The following is a 17,289-nucleotide window of genomic DNA, read 5'->3' as shown; positions in this document are numbered from 1 at the left end:
GATTCTTTTTCGAAACACAGACGTTTTGTATTCATTTTAAGTCCCCAAAATCCCAAGTTATAAAATGAGCCAAATAGGATCTCAACAGGGAAAGTTTTGTGTTGCAGAATTTACAAACAATACATCAAATCTATTAGAAATGGTTGCTACTAAAATATTTAGGTAGCTAGAATGAGTCAACAGTGAAGTCAGCCCCTTAAACAATAGAACAAATGTACAGATTGGTTGGAATGATTGCGTGTTATCTTTCCAAACTCTGGATACCATGTGCCCCAAACAACAATTTTAGGACTGCATTATTGATACTAAGCTATCATTCTGGCAGTGAATAGGCAATTGCATTAGAATATACTTATGAATGCTGCAATGCTAATGTAAAAACACGTAATCGGCATCTGCAGCAGAATTAACTTCTTCAGTGCTATCTAGCACAGGAAGCTATTCATTCAACTCATCCAAATGCTGCATTAACCCAATGCCAGAGAAAGCTAACCCATGGCTGGTATCAGTTGAGACTAAAAAACGGTTTGTGAAAAGGAGACTCTTCCTGCCCTGATATGGAAGGGCTTGTATTATAAAGAACAAGCTGGAGAAGTCAGTCCCCTCTCTACTCATTCAGCAACGCGAATCCTACTTCTTTTCACAAGCTATGCAGTAGGTGGCTGTCCAGAAGTGAAGGAGAACGAAGCCTGAGAGTGAGCCACAACATCCTGAAGGACTTTGACCCTTCAGATCTCGAAATGTGATCTATGCTCCAGGGAGAACAGAGGACTGTTGAATGACTTTAAGCAAGAGAACAAGATTTTCAATGAACTTATGACAAGGATCATGTTGGCAGAACTGTGGATGTTGAACTAGAAGAGAAATAGGAGGCAGTAATTTAAGTCAAATGAATATTGTAAGAAATAATTTTAGCTGAAAGCTGATACAGTAGTTCCAGGAACATGGAAAAGATTGGAGTCTTAGAGCAAAACTAACTTATTAACCAAAAGTAGAGAGTTAAAAAGAAACATCCAGAAAGCGTTTTAACTTTAACAAACAGGAACAAACAGGCGGTAAAACATAGATAAGGAGTGTGTGAAAAGGTTGAAAATGACAAGTGTCACAAAAACATATTTTAGCCATTACTCATTAGGCTCCTGCTTCTCGAAACAAGTTAATTTTAAATAAATAAGACAGAGGAGGTGATCACATAATAAGAATGGAAAGAAAAATGAATACAACACCTTTAGAGGTTTCAGGTTTAAGAACTGAAAAAGAAAACAAAATAAATCATTCCTTGCAGATATTTATAATGCATAAACACACAAAACAATATCTTTAGTAAGCTATGATTGTACACAAAATAATAAAAACATATAATCCTGGGGCAATGCTGGCAGCATTAGAAATGGGGTTATAGGACAAACTGGCAAATGCACACATTAAAATAATATTTAGTTATTGGAACACTAAAGTTGTGTCTCTTGCATAGAGCAATTTTATGATCATAAATGGAATGAAAAGACTGTCAAGCATTGGATGAGACTAGTTACAGAATTGTAACATGCATTAACCTGAATGGCAACTTCACACTAGACAGGTCACCAACTTAAATTACCCTTTTCCCCAGAACCCCAATGTATCACTTGGGGGATTTGGGTTATTGTCCGTGTTCTAAGACCAAATGTTTTATATGAGGGTATGAGGAACCCCTTATTTATAATTTACACAAGAGTTAAGATATGACTTCCCTGCTGTTGTTCTGATGAACTCAGCAGGAGAGGAGGTACCTCACAAGACGTTCTCTCTCCCTTCTGCCCTCAAGCAGAGTCTAGTTACTTAGCAACTGGATAGCCACAGGAGAGTATGTAGTACATAATTTTTGGAAGCCTGAGGTGAGTTTGTGGTAGAAAATGTAGTCACATGAAAAGGACAGATGCCAAAAATAACCAAAGGAAAGTCATTTACATTCTCATGATATCTCAAGATGGGTTTGATTTCTGAGCATCATAAACTATGCCATTAAGCAAAGCCACATGAGAATTTATAGAATATTGAAGTTTGGTCACAAATTTCAATGTGTCATTTTAAGAATTTCTATAACATCCTTTTCAGTAATTATCTCCAAATTCTATAATTCATTATCAAAACTGTGTGCTGTTAATTATGCTAAACTCACCTTCTGTTTCATAATTTTTGTAACTGTCTCCAGAAAACAATATAGTAAAATCAACAGACTTACCTAACATTTGCTTAAACGAAAGAAAGTTTTTATAGCAATTATTTTCCACACATTTTAGGATTCATTTCTGGAAATCCTGAAAGTCAAATGCGTGATTACCAGGCTAAATAACTTACAAAGGCCAAAAAGGTATTTTAAAAGCTTTGCATCGACAGCAGCCATTAACAGGATGCCAAAGAACAAACCCCAGTACCTTTGGGACACAAATGATGAAAATTGTAAGTGCCTTGGTCTCTATTTTTATCTTTGTATGAACAAGAAGCTGAAACGAGTGTTAAAAGTAAGTTAACGACAGTAGTCGAATGATCACACTCAAAGCACATTTATACCTCAGAGAGTTGCATTTATGAAATTTTATACAATCAAAACAAATACATATAAAACACTGAAGAAAAAGCAGACTTCATTTTAATGCTTGTCAAAATAAGGTCACTGTTTTTTCCATGTTATCACATTATGTCTGACCACATATTGGAAAGCAGGAGAAATCTCAAAGGTTGTTTGCAGACTGTTTATCAATTAGGTTGGAGTCCCTCTGAACGGGTTGATCCCTAATTATATAACTCTGGAGTGATCAGAGGCATGTCTTTGCCAATGCAATTAACATTTTTTATATGAGATTAACTGGATTTGAATCACCTGCATAACTTGCCGACAAGGTTAATCTCTCCGGAGACAAGTGTTGGTTGCCAGCGTGTTACTCTGAAAAGCACAGCTCTCAAGTAGTACTGTCAATTAAGTTACAAATTGGCATTACAAAATAAAGTCAACTTTATATGTGGCTGTAACAAAATCAAATGTCAAATTTCACTGTAGTCATGTCAATAATACTCAGAAAGCACAATATTTATTCAATTACAAAATGTAAATGGGAAATGCAGCTACATAATATCTCTAATTCTTCTTATATATATGCCACAATAAAGAAAAATCAGTGACCAAGGGAAAAACTCTTTCAACTGTATTCATCATCAAAACTGGATATAATTGTCAATGTCTGTCCCATAACAACTATTTCTTGGATGACTTCAATAATTGTAAAATAAACTTAGTTTGACTTTATAAACACATGCTGTGGAAATAATTAAACAGATAAGTCTTTCATGCCCTTAAAAGCTAAAGCTATACAATAAAAGCTAGAGAAAGCTCCCCAAGACATGTGAACAATCTTTTGACTTCAGATCCTTCAGGAAGACCTGTCAACATGTAGTTACATTAGAACATGACATGGCTACACATAGTAGGTTGGCCTTTGTTGAACTTCACATGCAAGAAAGGCGGATGGAATGGTTAATATTAGACTATGAATGCTCATGTCATTCTGCTCAATAAGATGGATAATAAAAATAAGACTATCTGAATGAATTAAATAAAGCCTGACTGGATTAATTTGGTTTTTTTCCAAAGATCTGCTTGTTTGAAAAAAATCACCCTATGTATCTAAACATACTTAAGTAAATGTTCTTACAGAAAAAAAAGATACCTCTCTAACCATATGAGTGGATCTCAAAAAAATTATGCAAAAGGTAAAGTTTATTTTGGCACAAAAACAAATGTGATTCATGAATAACTTACTTCTTAATATTTATCTTTCATGAGTTTTTTGAAGACTCCTCATATTTTAGAGGCAAAATTCCTAGTGAGAGCTGGTTACATGATATGAGGGGTTACCTGACAGCCAATCCTTATGTATACACTGCACCATCATATTCAAGCACTTGCACAGGATTTGGCAAATAATAAGTATTCAAGACATACTCTCAAGAAAGAGCAACATTACTCCTAGCCATCATTTAAATGTCAATAATGATGTATATTTGAATTCTTAAAAGCATTTTTGTTTATGTATATTCATTTTATTTGATAGGCAGAGAGACACAGAAATACAGCGAGATTCTCTGTCCAGGCAGCATTGCACCAACAGTTGGGGAGGTATGCTGGCCTCAAGTTAAGAACCTGGAACTCAGTTCAGGGTTTCCCCATAGGTGTACTGGGCCCAAAAACCAGAACCATCACCTGCTAATTCTTATAGTATGCATTAGCAGGAATTTGAAATGGGAAGCCCAGTTGAGACCTGAACCCATGCCCTGCTAAAGCAGCAACATAATTGCTGTGCCAAATGTCCATCTCTTTTTGAATTCATAAATGAAAGTCATAGCTTATCAATAAAATGTAGGTGTTTCTGAAACTTTGATGGTTATGAGGAGGCAGGCATTTGGTGAGGCATTAGAATGCCAGGTTACAATAGCCAATTCCCATGTAACAGTGGCATTGAAATTAGCATCCAGCTCCTGCCTCCAGATTCTTGCTAATGAGATCCTGGGAAGCACTGGCAATGGCAAAAGTGATTGACTCACTGCCAGTCATGTGGAGGGCCTGGGTTGAGTTCTTGGAGCCAAGGGCCATTGCCGGAATTAGAGAAGTGAATTTGTAGATGACAGTTGCTTCTAGCTGTCTCTCTCATTCTCAAATTATGTGTTTATATATATATATATATGAATGTAATTATATATGTGTATATATATGTGTATATATACATATGCATACATATATAATGTTGTTCCTTATAACTTCATGTCAAGGTATCTAACCCTCTCAGGCCTTCAGCCATGATTCAGTGACTGAAAGTGAGCACCATCTCCAATCTGTTTTTCAATGTGTACACTGTATATTGAAACTATCAGTTACCACAATAATCATGGGAACAGATATTCATTAAATAGAAATGCACAGCAATATGTCATTAGAAGACAGATTGTAGTGTAAAACACAGGGGAAAACAAAATGAATAATTGAGGGAAACATAAGATAAAATAATGGTAGGCACCATCACTAGAAAACTCCATTTCAAAAAAATAAGAGTGTTACTAAAATTCTGATACAAATGAGGCATTTATATCCATAAAACAAGAACATGTGTTTAACAAGAATTATAGAATTATGTGTTTAAGAAGAATTATAGCAACATGCTGTAGCACAGTGGTTTAAGCAGCTGCCTGCAATGGCAGTAATCTATATAAGCATGAACAGGGTCCCAGTTATGCATAATTCAGGTCCCTAATAATACACCAAGGAAAGCAACAAAAGATGACCCAAGTGTTTGGGCACCTGCCACCCATGTGGTAGATCCAGGTCCCTGGCACTGTCCTGGCCCATCCATAGCCGTTATGGCAATTTGGGGAATCAGCTGAAAGAAGAGCTCTCTCTCCTATTCTCTGTAATACTGGTAATTCTTTATATAATTTATATTTAATACATAAAATTTTATATTATATAATGCATTATTTATAATATATTATTTTATGATATAGTATATGGCATAAATTAGACAATAATGTATATACTTATATATAAATATATGTGTGCATATTTATATAAATATATATTAATTATTTTTTATTGGAAAAGCAGATTTTCAGAGAGAGAGACAAAGATCTTCCATCTGCTGGCTCACTCTGGAGCTGAACTGATTCTAAGCCATAAGTGAGGAAACTCTTTGGTGTCTCCCAAGTGGGTACAGGTTTCCATGGCTTTGGACCATCCTCCATTACTTTACCAGGCCATAAACTGAGACTGGACTGGCAGTGGAGCAGCCAAGACCCATAGGGATGCTGTCACTTGCCCGATGGAGGATTAGCCAGTTGAGTCATTGTTCTAGCCCTTAATTCTATGATTCAAACTAAACAAATCCACCACCACAATACTGACCTCAATAATTAGAAACAATGAGAGAAAAGTAAAACTAAAAGTCTTACCATGTAACTAATGAATAAATATTTAACAGAAGCAGAATAGAAAAAAAATCATTAAATGGCTAAGTCAAGAATTTTCAGATTGTAACTATTTACCAATTTCATAGCCCCCAAAATATTAAGGCATTCAAAAGCAAAAGAAAACAAAACACCACTACCACCAATAAAAAACCACCAATAAAAAACCACCAGGGATAAAAAGTCAGTAGTTGTAGGTAAGCGTTGTGGTACAGTGGGCAAAGTTGCAGTCTGTGAAACTGGTATTTCATAGGGGCATCAGTTCAAGTCTCAGCTGCTCTACTTCGTCCCAGCTCTCAGCTAACAGCTTGGGAAAATTATTCATGGGATGGCTCAAGTGCTTGGGTCGTGGTCATCACTGTGTGGGATCTGGATGTAGCTCCTGGTTCAGCCCTGACTGACATCTCCATTAGGGAATGAACCAGCACATGGAAGATGTCTCTCTCTTACTCTGTCTTTCAAATCAATAAAATAGACAAGCAGTTATTCTACACTTAGGAGTAACCTGAGTAATTACTGACATTGGAGTGGTAACATCGATATTCTGAACAATATTAGTGTTTGAAATTAGACCCATGTACATAAAAATAGAACTTTTAAGCTAATACAGTAAGTTCTGAATAGAATAAAGTATGTTGGTCTGGAATGTACTCTGGGTTCTATTTAAGAAGAAAAGAAACATCTGTGAATAGATGGATGAACCAAGAAAGAAACAAATGCACAGGGGCAGATTATCTAACCTCGAAGTGTTAGACCCAAGTGGGCAGGGGCCAGGGGCCCTCGCCCCTCGACGAACGGAGCTCTCCGGCAGACACAAGACAGGAGACCAAGAGATGCAATCACGCATGAGGCAAGGTTTATTTCACACGGGCTCGTGGGCGCTCCCGCTCGTTCGAGTAAGGAGTCGCGCCGAGCCGCACAAGCTGGGACTTTTTATAGGATATGGGAAGCAGGAAGCGAGGTTACAGAAGCAGATGCATGGTTACAGGGATCCCATTGGCACATTTAAATTGCACAAGGCTATGATTGGTACATGAGCTGCCCTTGCTTAAAAGGCAGTTTTTAAGCATGGCTCAGTGTCCGAGAAATAGAAACGTATCTCTTTCTTGGGAAATAGAAACTTGGGAGACTGAAACTCAATTGTCTAAGCTCTTGGAAAGTGCCCAACGGCTCCTAGCTCCCTATCTTGCAAGGTCTTCTGCCATTCCTTATCTTGCAAGGTCTTCTGCCTGCAGGCATCCTGTTGACCCTTTTTCTGCTGGAGCTAAATTTGGGCTCTACAGAAGGAAAGGATAACATCAGGATAAATTTCTGGAGCAGCCCTAAACACTACGTAGCCCATGTGAGTAGTCAAGGAACAAGGGAGGACTTCATACATAAAATGTAAAGGCAGAATTTAGATTTTATGTCTGTGAGCAACTTCCAAGATTTGTGATAGCTGAAAGTATGCATAAATAAATGTAAATTAAAAAGGGGGCAGGATATTATTAATTTCAAGAACAAAGTTAGGATCAGAAAAGGAAAAAAGTCATCAGAGTTCAACACTCAGTTTTCAATCAGTAATATCACATGACTACGATAACTGGAATCTGAATATTAACACAACCAGCGTGTCTACAATTAGCATATTAGAAAGAAAAATCCCAGGGAACAAATTAGAAGATGGGGATGAGACACCAATGGGCTAGATCATGATCTTCTAAATTAATTAAGTCAACAAATGTGTAAAACTGATTTAATGATAAATGCAGAATGGTACACATGGAAGATATTGAAATAAATTCTAGGAGCCAGATATAAAACTTCGCTCAAGAAATGATCAAGGATGCAGAATTTGTCCACATGTGTATCCTGGGGCAGGTAGGACACAATGTTGCTGTATGCCCTCATAAATATTGCAAGACAATATGTATTAGAAATCTTAGACATGAAACATGTTTTCTCTCTCTTATTGACAAGCACTATAAACTCATTTGGTAACAATTCAAATTACTAAAAAACAAAACAAAACTACACTTGGAAATCAGGCATTCCACATCTATCCATGTTAGAAAATTTAACTGGGCAGGTTTGGTGAGGTGGCTCAACTGACTAATCCTCCATCTGCAAGTGCCAGTATCCCATATGGGCACCGATTCATGTCCCAGCTCCTTCACTTCTGATCTACGGTGCCACCAATTTTAGTCTCATTTTAGCTTTGGATAGCAAGTCCTGGGTTTGAAAATGCCTACTTACTTAGGATGTTAGTTCACAATCAAAAAATATGCATTAGGAAAGCATAAAATAAATAATGGAAAATGGTGCCATTATTTTGTTAATTAGTTTAAACTTATAATGTCTTCTTAAAAATGGTTCATTATTAAAATAGAATTTAAATTTTCAAATGGAAAACATATAGGCCCAAGTTCACTTAGTAATGGATCAAGATGCCTGAAAAAAATACTGCATAAGCTTTTTTTTTTCACCAAAATGTCTCCTAATGTAAATGTTTATAGTATTGGTAAGAAAAAATTCAAAAACTTGGGTGAGGGGAACCCTTTATTCCTTCATTGACTTTTCTTATCATTCGTCAATGAAATGTTTTTCTTTAAAATTTAGTATTATCGTCACTTTTTCTGTGTGTTATACCTCCTAAGATAAAGATTGAGGTTGCTACAGTCCTTTAACCACCTTCCTCTTTGGGTCAATATTAAGACACTGGTTGTAGTCCATGTCCCATGTTGAACACCTGGATTCAGCCTCAGCGCTCCTCCTGATACCAGCTTCCTGCTAAGACACAACGTAGTCAACAGTAGCGGCTTGGGTCGTGGGTCCTTGCCACCCATATCAGAAGCCTGGATGAAACACTCTCTTCTTAGTTTTGGTTTTAGCAAATCCCTGTTTTGTTATTTCTCTAGCTACCTTTCTGTATATCTGCCCCCTCAAATATGTTATATAAATAAATACAATTTAAAATTGTCTTGTAATAACTACAAAGCAGTTACAGTAGGTAGGTTTTTTTAAAATGTCATTATAGCAGGACTAGCATAGTAGCCTAGCGACTAAAGTCCTTGCCTTGCACACACCAAGATCCCATATGGGCACCGGTTCTAATTCTGGCAGCTCCACTTCACTTCCAGCTCCCAGCTTGTAGCCTGGGAAGTCAATCAAGGACAGTCCAAAGCTTTGGGACCCTTCACCCAAGTAGGAGACCTGGAGGAGGCTCCTGGCTCCTCGCTTCGGATTGGCTCTTCCGATGGAAGATCTTCCTCTCTGTCTCTCCTCTGACTTTCCAATAAAAATTTAAAAAGTTTTTTTTTTAAATGTCATTATAGCTACATGAAAACAATGTTCAGAGGATGAAAGATGAAACATAATTGGTTTTAGGAACATTAGGTCATCAAATGCCCAACAATAAAAAATTAAGACATTTGTTAGAAAATATTTAGAGTATATGAGACCACTAAACTGAAACTTAAACAATTTTATTATAAATATGACATCCCATATTCTAGGTACTCTAAGAATAATCAACATGCAGTAAGGGTGTCTCATGCAATGGTTATTTTATCTTTTCTTTGGACCATCTCCTCTATTTTTTGTGGTTTTTAATATTGCCTGCTATGAAAAATTGAATTTTACTTCTTTTTTTCACCTTATTATAGCACTTACGATCCCTCAGGTCAGTTCTGACTAGTTTCAGCACCAGACAAATGTTTCTAAATTTTTTCAATCAATTCTTCCAGAGGAACTGCCTCTAGACAAATTCAATCTCTAGTTGATAGCTATTTTCAAAATAATTTATAAGTTCTCCCATAATCCCTGACAAGTTTAAGGATGTCCTACAGTTCTCATCATGTCTTTAGGGAAAGTAAGGTAAATGTTTCCTAACACAGTCACATCACTACATCACTGGTAATTGTAATGGCCTGGATAATGACATTAAATCCTTTTCATTTCCTTTAGCAGGCAGTCTACACTGCAATAATGTAGGGTCTCTCTCTCTCTCTCTCTCTCTCTCTCTCTCTCTCTCTCCCCGCTTCTCTTTCTTTCTCCCTCTTGCTTTTTTTTTTTTTTAATGAATTCCAAGGCAAGCAGTTTCTACAGAAAAATACCAAAGTGTTTTTTCTTTAAATAGAAGAGTTGTACGTGTGGGCTTTCAATGGCAATGTTCAGCGACCACTAATTTCATATCTCACCAGGCAAAGCTGTACTTTATTCATTACAGAGCGGAGCCCACTTGGAGATTCTGTTGGATGACAGCATGGAATCTAGGAGCAAACTGATACTTGCCTGATCCCTGCAGGATAGACATTTACATGCACACTTTGCGTAGTTTTATTTTCACTAGTCAATTCCTTTAATGAATTATGAGATTTCTCCTAGTTTGGTCATGCAGCACTTCAAGCTGGTTTGTATCCACAGGGAGAATTACCAGAGATTATGTGGTACTCAGGATGATTGAAAAGAAAGGCCTGCACTTTAGTACATATTCATAAAGCAAAACATTCACTCTAGAAATGTAATGGAAATCATAACACAGCTCTTTCCATCCTAGCATTCTTCTTCCAGAGTGGCACAGTCATTCCCAAAGAGCAGCAGATTTCTTTAGAAATTTGTAAATAATTGGACGCTAAACTTGGGTGGAAGAGATATTATCATATCATGTGTTGAACCAGAGGATTAACAAATGAGCAAAGATATTTAAGAACCACAATAATGTCTAACTCTCCCATTTACTAATTGTATTGCTTTAACTAATTGCACTCTGGTTTCCACCCGATTTCCCATAAAATTAAAATGCCAGTACTACTTACCTTGCAGTAAACTAAATAATCGTGAGCATTAAATTAATAAACACCAGAAAATTGCTTGGTACAAAAAACAGCAGAAAAAAAACATAATAATCTCTATTCCTCAAAAAATACAATTCTTGTGTGTCTGTGTGCCTGTGTGTATATAAGGGGAAGGAAGACACATACATGTACAGAAACATATAACAGATAAATAGCCTTGCATCTGCAACTAAACCTCCAAAGACTACAGTCTGAAAATTTAAGAAGTGAAAAATAACTATTTCTGTGCTATATTTTTTACTATTGAAAATCTGATCCTGCATCTTGCAGGTAATAGCAACTTGCATTATACCAAAAGCAGTGATACATTTCAGAGGGAAGCAATGTCTCAACAGAATTTGAAAAAAAATAATAAATTTGATATGCATTTTTGTGAAAGGCAATATCCTACACATATCTGGTATAAGAAAGTGAATTGTTTCAGAAAATGTTTTTCCTTCACAATTACTTCATTCGAAAGAAAAGAAATACTGAGTTCTCATTGCCTATAACAAGAAATGAGGAGTTGTCTATATGTTTTCTTAGAAGAGTTAAATATGTAAAAATAGTTAAAATCAAAAGAAAAGTAGGCTTAAACAGAAATTTCTAACTTAAAGGAGAGTATTACCGAAGACAGTCAGCTCCGCTGGATCACTGTCTCTTTCGCCCACCATATTGGTACCAACACAGGTATACATTCCCGCATCACTTTTCCTGGTATTGGAGATCATCAGCTTGCCACCACGTATCTGTTAGATTAAGCAAAAAGAAAAAACAAAGGAAAAGAAAAATAATCAGACATGGAAATGAAAGGTCATTAGTGAATGACTTTGAACATACAGCATACACCTTTTTTTCTTTTGTTTTCCCAAACAACTGAGTATCCAAGATACAAAGCTTTCCCATTAATTGGCATGCCTCTGTTCTAAAATTCACCATGAACATAAGTCTCCAGACTCAGCTGTTGGAGAACACTCCCAGACAGAAGTCTTCCTTACTCTCTCCTGGTTTCAATCTTGTTACTGTTCCCACTAAATCCCAAGAATTTTTTCCTCACATTGAGATTGCCCTGAAGCAATGGTTATTATCATTTGTCTTCAGAAAGAAACGATAGATACCTATTTTGGAAAATATAATGAAACCCTGATGATTTAGAGAGATTCAGCTAGTTTACAAATCTACAAATTGTTTTATAGGCTGGAATCTGGCATATAGGAACAATCCTAACAAATTTCCATCACTCCCCCTACTGATTTCCTCTATATTATTAAAATAATACAGTCCTTCATACTCAGTTACGAAGCCATCATTCTGCTATTTAAGTGTTTCCTGACATTGTAGATATAGGCAATGCAGAGAGTCCAGCATCCTATCATCAAGATATATTTAACAGTTTCATTGAGAGTCCATCTTTGATTTGAAAGTAGAGATGCATACTGCATTGTATGTTTATCTGGTTGTGACTGTCTATTTATTTTGCTGCAGGTAGAAGCCTGAGGCAATAGGAGTGAGAAAATTCAACATCATGGGATGGAGAACTTGGATATTTAACTGCTACAAGTTAACACAAAACTCTCAAACTTCTGCATGTTTTTAAACATGTGTCAGGGGGCTTTATGTTAGTGGTTGAGGGGACACAGGTAGAGACTGATCCCATTATAGCACTTCAGAGATGGTCTAGTGTGTAGGAGGATAGCACTTGGGGAAAGCCCGCAGAGAATTTTTCATGTTAGGGTGTGGACTATTATTGCAATTTAACTTCTGCCTAGCCACGAATTCTCTCTGCACCACTCGGAGGCTGCTCCTCTATATCCACCATGACTAGCATGCATTAGACACTGCTTTATGGGGTTTCCTGATGCTGAACTATAACCTCCAAAGGTATGCTGAAATAAGATTTTTATTTCCTGAGAATATCCTTTGGGGTGTTAGAGTAAGAGGGCAGACTAATCACTCAGCTCAGACCTAACTGCCAGAGTGGTGAGGGTCTAGGATCATGTGGCTCAAAATATAATTTTACACAGGCCATTGGAGAACAGAAGGTCTCACACACCAAGCATGATGGTTGAGAGCAGAACCATTGGCTTCCCTTATTACCATACACTAAAGAAGACAGTTGCTGTAGTTCAAAAGAGCTTAGACTGGCCCAAGAAAATGTAAATGCCATAAAGATGAACTAAAGATCCTTGAATGCTAATTTTACCCTATCATTCAGATTACTTTAGATAATTGAAAAGGTAGTATAGATCTTCAGAGTGTGAGCCAAACCAGAAACAGGAAAAACATGTTGTGAGTCTCTTGTGCGGCCTGTCTGGTTTGCATTATGCTGCAATCATAATGTGCACATAAGGAAAATCCTTATTATAATAAGTGCATTTCAAAACATAATGCCACCCAGAGTATATGAATGTCTCATTAATATGGTATATTTATTCAGCTAAATGAGATCTTTTAAACAAAATACATTCAATCTTATTTATTATATTTAATATAAAATACACTACTACATAACAGTGGGAGGTATCAGATTCCATTTCACTGAACTGGTTCCCAGAGACTTCATAAACCAATGATGAGAAGATAAAAAAAACAAAACAAAACACAAAATGCCATTCCTCTGCTCTACCGATTTACCAGGTTCTGTGTTTAATTTTGAGTCACAATGAACCTGGTCACCAATTTCCTTTGAAAATGAAATATTTTTCTGTATGAGCAAAAACTGCAGAATCAGCCAGTCATTTGAATTTTATTATAGAGCTATTAAATTTACTTTCCAATTAATTCAGAGATAAAATTGTGCTGTCAGAGTATTATTTGGTTGGAAAATCTAAAGAAGTATTATTTCCTCCCGTTGATTTGAAATAGGACAAAATGAGATGTTACAATAAAGATGGCTTATGATCATCATTTGTACTCTCACACTTGGAGCCTTCATAATCAATACAGATCTTTGCAATTCTTGAAGAAAATTAAAGCACCAACTCTGTACAACCAAGATATACCTACATATTCATATCGGGAAACCAACATATCCTACACCCTGATTGATAAACATTTCGATGTTGAGAATGCATTCCAAAGTTCATGCTTCTAAGTTTTTTCACTACAGTGTACATTGTCACTAGTAGTTACAAAATTAATGAATCAAAGAATAAAAATTCCATGTAGGCATGAAATTCAAACTTTCTAGGCCATTACTTCAATTTAACTCACACTTATTCTCTCTTCTTTATCATCGATCCGAATTTTGTCTTTTTTCCAGTAGATGGTAGGCTCTGGATGTCCCCGAGGAGGCTGGCACTCCAGGATTGCAGGCTCCCCCGCGGCCACCACAACATCTGTGGGGTTTTGCCGGAAGTCATCTCGCAATACTGAAAAGAAATATCATCATTGTAGCACATGAAATCTCCATGTCAGTCACTTCAACTATGTGTTGCAAAATAAAAATTTTAATACATCTTACATTATATTAAAAATTGCCGGGATGCTGTCTGAGAAGTCAACCATGCCCATAAAATGCTCAAGAAGCTCTCTATATTCTCTTAGTGGGGATCTTCCTGACTATATGGTCATGTAGCCTGAAGTCCAGTTAAAATGTTAGTCTGAGCAAAATATCATAAGAAATATTTATGACTCAGACTCCAATTTTACAAAAAGAAAAGCAAGGTGCAAAGTTATTTGCGTATTACTCTATTTTCCAGATATATGAGCATATCATAAGATGTTCACCAAGACTAGAATTAAAAGATAAGTGTATTTGGGTACAAAATCTTTTGAAATGCATGCACAATTTTTTCATGAACTTTTTACTGATCCTTCACCTGCATGGCTTCAAATTTTCTTTGCATCCAGATAAATATACTTTAATTCCATTTCCATGAACTTTTAGAAGTACTTAGTATATAAGTATATTAAAAATGTAAAAAATGGAGTAAGATCTCATGTAGACATGTACATGGCTTGTAGATTATTTCTGCATGCCAGTCTATGAGGGGGAATGGGACAAGACCTCACTGAGAAAGGCCTTTCTTTTGACATGAATATGAACGCAGACAAGGCCCACGCAGTACTGATTACTCTTCAGAAGATGCACGCATTTTTTACCATTTCAGTGCACTTGCACCCACATCCACTGGGCAATGCTTTCATTGTCTCACCATCTCCACCTGCCAAGTGACATCTGGGCAGCGTGACTTTCAGAGAACCGCTCTCCCTGATAGCAATTTTTTCCAGTCTCACTCTCCTTTCCTTTCATTAAGGAGAACAGCAGGTTGGACCTCCATCATAACCTCCAAAAATCTGGCATGCCTAGCTCTCCAAATGTCACCTATCCATCAGTAAGTGCCTTTCTGCTGTTGACAAGATGAAAAGTCTAGGGGACAGACTTGCCCCCCTCACACTGCAAATGCTGGATGTACTTGCTAAGTACGACTATGTGTATAGGAGAGCCACTCTATGTATTTCAGATCAGTTAATATTCCCTGTGCCTTCACTATCTGCACTTCTCCTGCTGCCATCACTTTACTTGTTTTTGGACACCTCAACAGTGACATTTGGTTCCAAACTAGATAAGAACATAAGTTGTGCTTAAGCTCTCTCTCTCTCTTCAAAAATCTAGTGGACTATGTAATTAAAAGAAATGTTTCAGAGCAGATATTTAGCCTCGTGTGTCAGATGCTCTTGTCTAGGGAATTCCTGAGTTCAGTTCTCAGCTCTGACTGTTGATTCCGACTTTCTAGTACTATAGGCCACGGGAAACAAGGGAGACACCTTAAGTAATTTTGGTCCTACCACCCACATGAGATTTCTGGATTGAATTCCTGGCTTCCAGCTTTGGCCCTGGTCCAGGCTAGCCAAAGAGGGCATTTGGGGAGTGAATTCAGTGCTATTTCTGTTTCTCTGCTTTACAGATTAAAATAATAATAATACTACTAATAATAAAAGAAGTTGATTTTGATGCAAAAATGCTGAAATCTCCATTTAGATTTTGCATAATTTGCATTTCCATGAACTATTTGAAGGTTGTGTGTGTGTGCTGAGAGAAGCTGCCTGAAATCAACCACACTAGCCTCTGAAGTAAATCATGTGCTGCAAATGGGGATTAGGTCAAGCCAACTACTTTTGCTGTCCTGTAATGAGCCCTACTGCAACTCTTTGCTTCTTTGTGCTGCCACAGCCCAAGGTTAATTGTCATTCTCCTAATAAACAACAAGAAAAAATCCTTGTCCTGAAAATAGTTCCAGAGAGACAACTGCATGACGCTTAGGGCTTTTCTTTCTTTGTGCTTTGCAACACATCCTTTAACACGGCTTTCCATCTTAATGAAGTCACGGCCCTTTGCAAGATTAGAGAACTTGTCTCCAATTGAAAGGGCAGTGAGAAAGAATTCAGCACAAATTGCTCACTCTTGGCTTATAAGCTGATTAATTTAGTGCTTTCCCTGCGAAGGAAATGTGCTTCATTTTAGCACTGTGAACTGTACGTTTTTGTCCCCTTGTCTAACCGGCAAGAAAGGTGTGATTTATATGAATAAAAATTTGCTTCTGAAGTCTGTAAGGGAACTTTGCATTTAAATGTGACATTCTTACAAGGGGTTAACCCTGTGGTTCCCACTTGCAGGTAAATCCTTCAGGGAGAGCAAGCTGGTAACTTATTTCTATTCTAAATACAGAACAGCTGCCTATTTATGCAACGTTGAGAAGTGTAAAAATATGGTAACAGGGTGATGGGCACCCCCACAATATCCGGTAGTGGCAATGAATGGTGTTTTGGCAGGCACTCAATCTGTTCCAAAATGGCACATCTGGCCAGTTGAAAGGCCTTCTCCAAAACTGGTCTCCAAACAAATGACAAGGCAATAAGCTTCAGCTCAAATGGCCGTTAAAGACCATCGCTAATCACCCAGAAATGCAGTGTTAGACCAATTTACAACGATTCAAATTTTATAAAAAGGCCCTTTGACATGGAGGACAAAGAAAAAAAGAAAAATATCAAAACAAACTATAAGGACTGCTACTCTTGAACAGTATAACATGTGTTTATGGCATTCACACAAAAAAAGAAAATGACTCCAATTTGCAAATGAAGCCAAGAAATCTAACATCAACTGTAATTTTAGGCTTTCAGACTATTCACTTGGAGAGTGGGGTGAGATAATGGTATAATTGGTACTGTACCCTCTTCAACTTGTAATATGCTCTTTGCAGTTTATGTAGTACTCAGTTAATTTATCTGTGGTTAGTGTTAGCATTTCTGTTACCTTTGGTTTTCAGAATAATAAAATAGGCTCCCTTGCTCTCTCTCACGCTTTCTGGAGAAAGCCATTCTGTTCAGCAGGTTTTAACAGAGTGTTGGGAGAGTGTGGCGTTCAGTATATGGAATCTTTGAACTTGAAGACCAGGTTCTCTGACATTCTCACACCCCTCATCTCTTTCCCCTTTTGCCTCCTGCTGTGGTTTGAATATTAATTGAGTATGTTCTC

General features: G+C 37.1%; 1 protein-coding gene across 7 annotated transcripts in view; it reads right to left on the bottom strand.

Annotated features, from left to right (window-relative positions):
• ROBO2 (roundabout guidance receptor 2) overlaps positions 1 to 17,289 on the bottom strand; it is a 596,967-nt gene that overhangs the window by 158,189 nt on the left and 421,489 nt on the right. For all 7 annotated transcript variants that reach the window (XM_058661761.1, XM_004588617.3, XM_058661767.1 and 4 more), the window contains exons 3-4: positions 14,022 to 14,179; positions 11,437 to 11,557 (exon numbers count right to left, since the gene is read on the bottom strand). In XM_058661761.1, coding sequence (XP_058517744.1) covers positions 11,437 to 11,557; positions 14,022 to 14,179 — 279 coding nt within the window. The remainder of the gene's footprint in view (positions 1 to 11,436; positions 11,558 to 14,021; positions 14,180 to 17,289) is intronic.

This window comes from Ochotona princeps, chromosome 3 (genome assembly GCF_030435755.1).
Source record: "Ochotona princeps isolate mOchPri1 chromosome 3, mOchPri1.hap1, whole genome shotgun sequence".
NCBI lineage: Eukaryota > Metazoa > Chordata > Mammalia > Lagomorpha > Ochotonidae > Ochotona > Ochotona princeps.
Note: the sequence above shows the minus strand (reverse complement) of the source record. Positions and strands in the feature narration are given on the sequence as shown.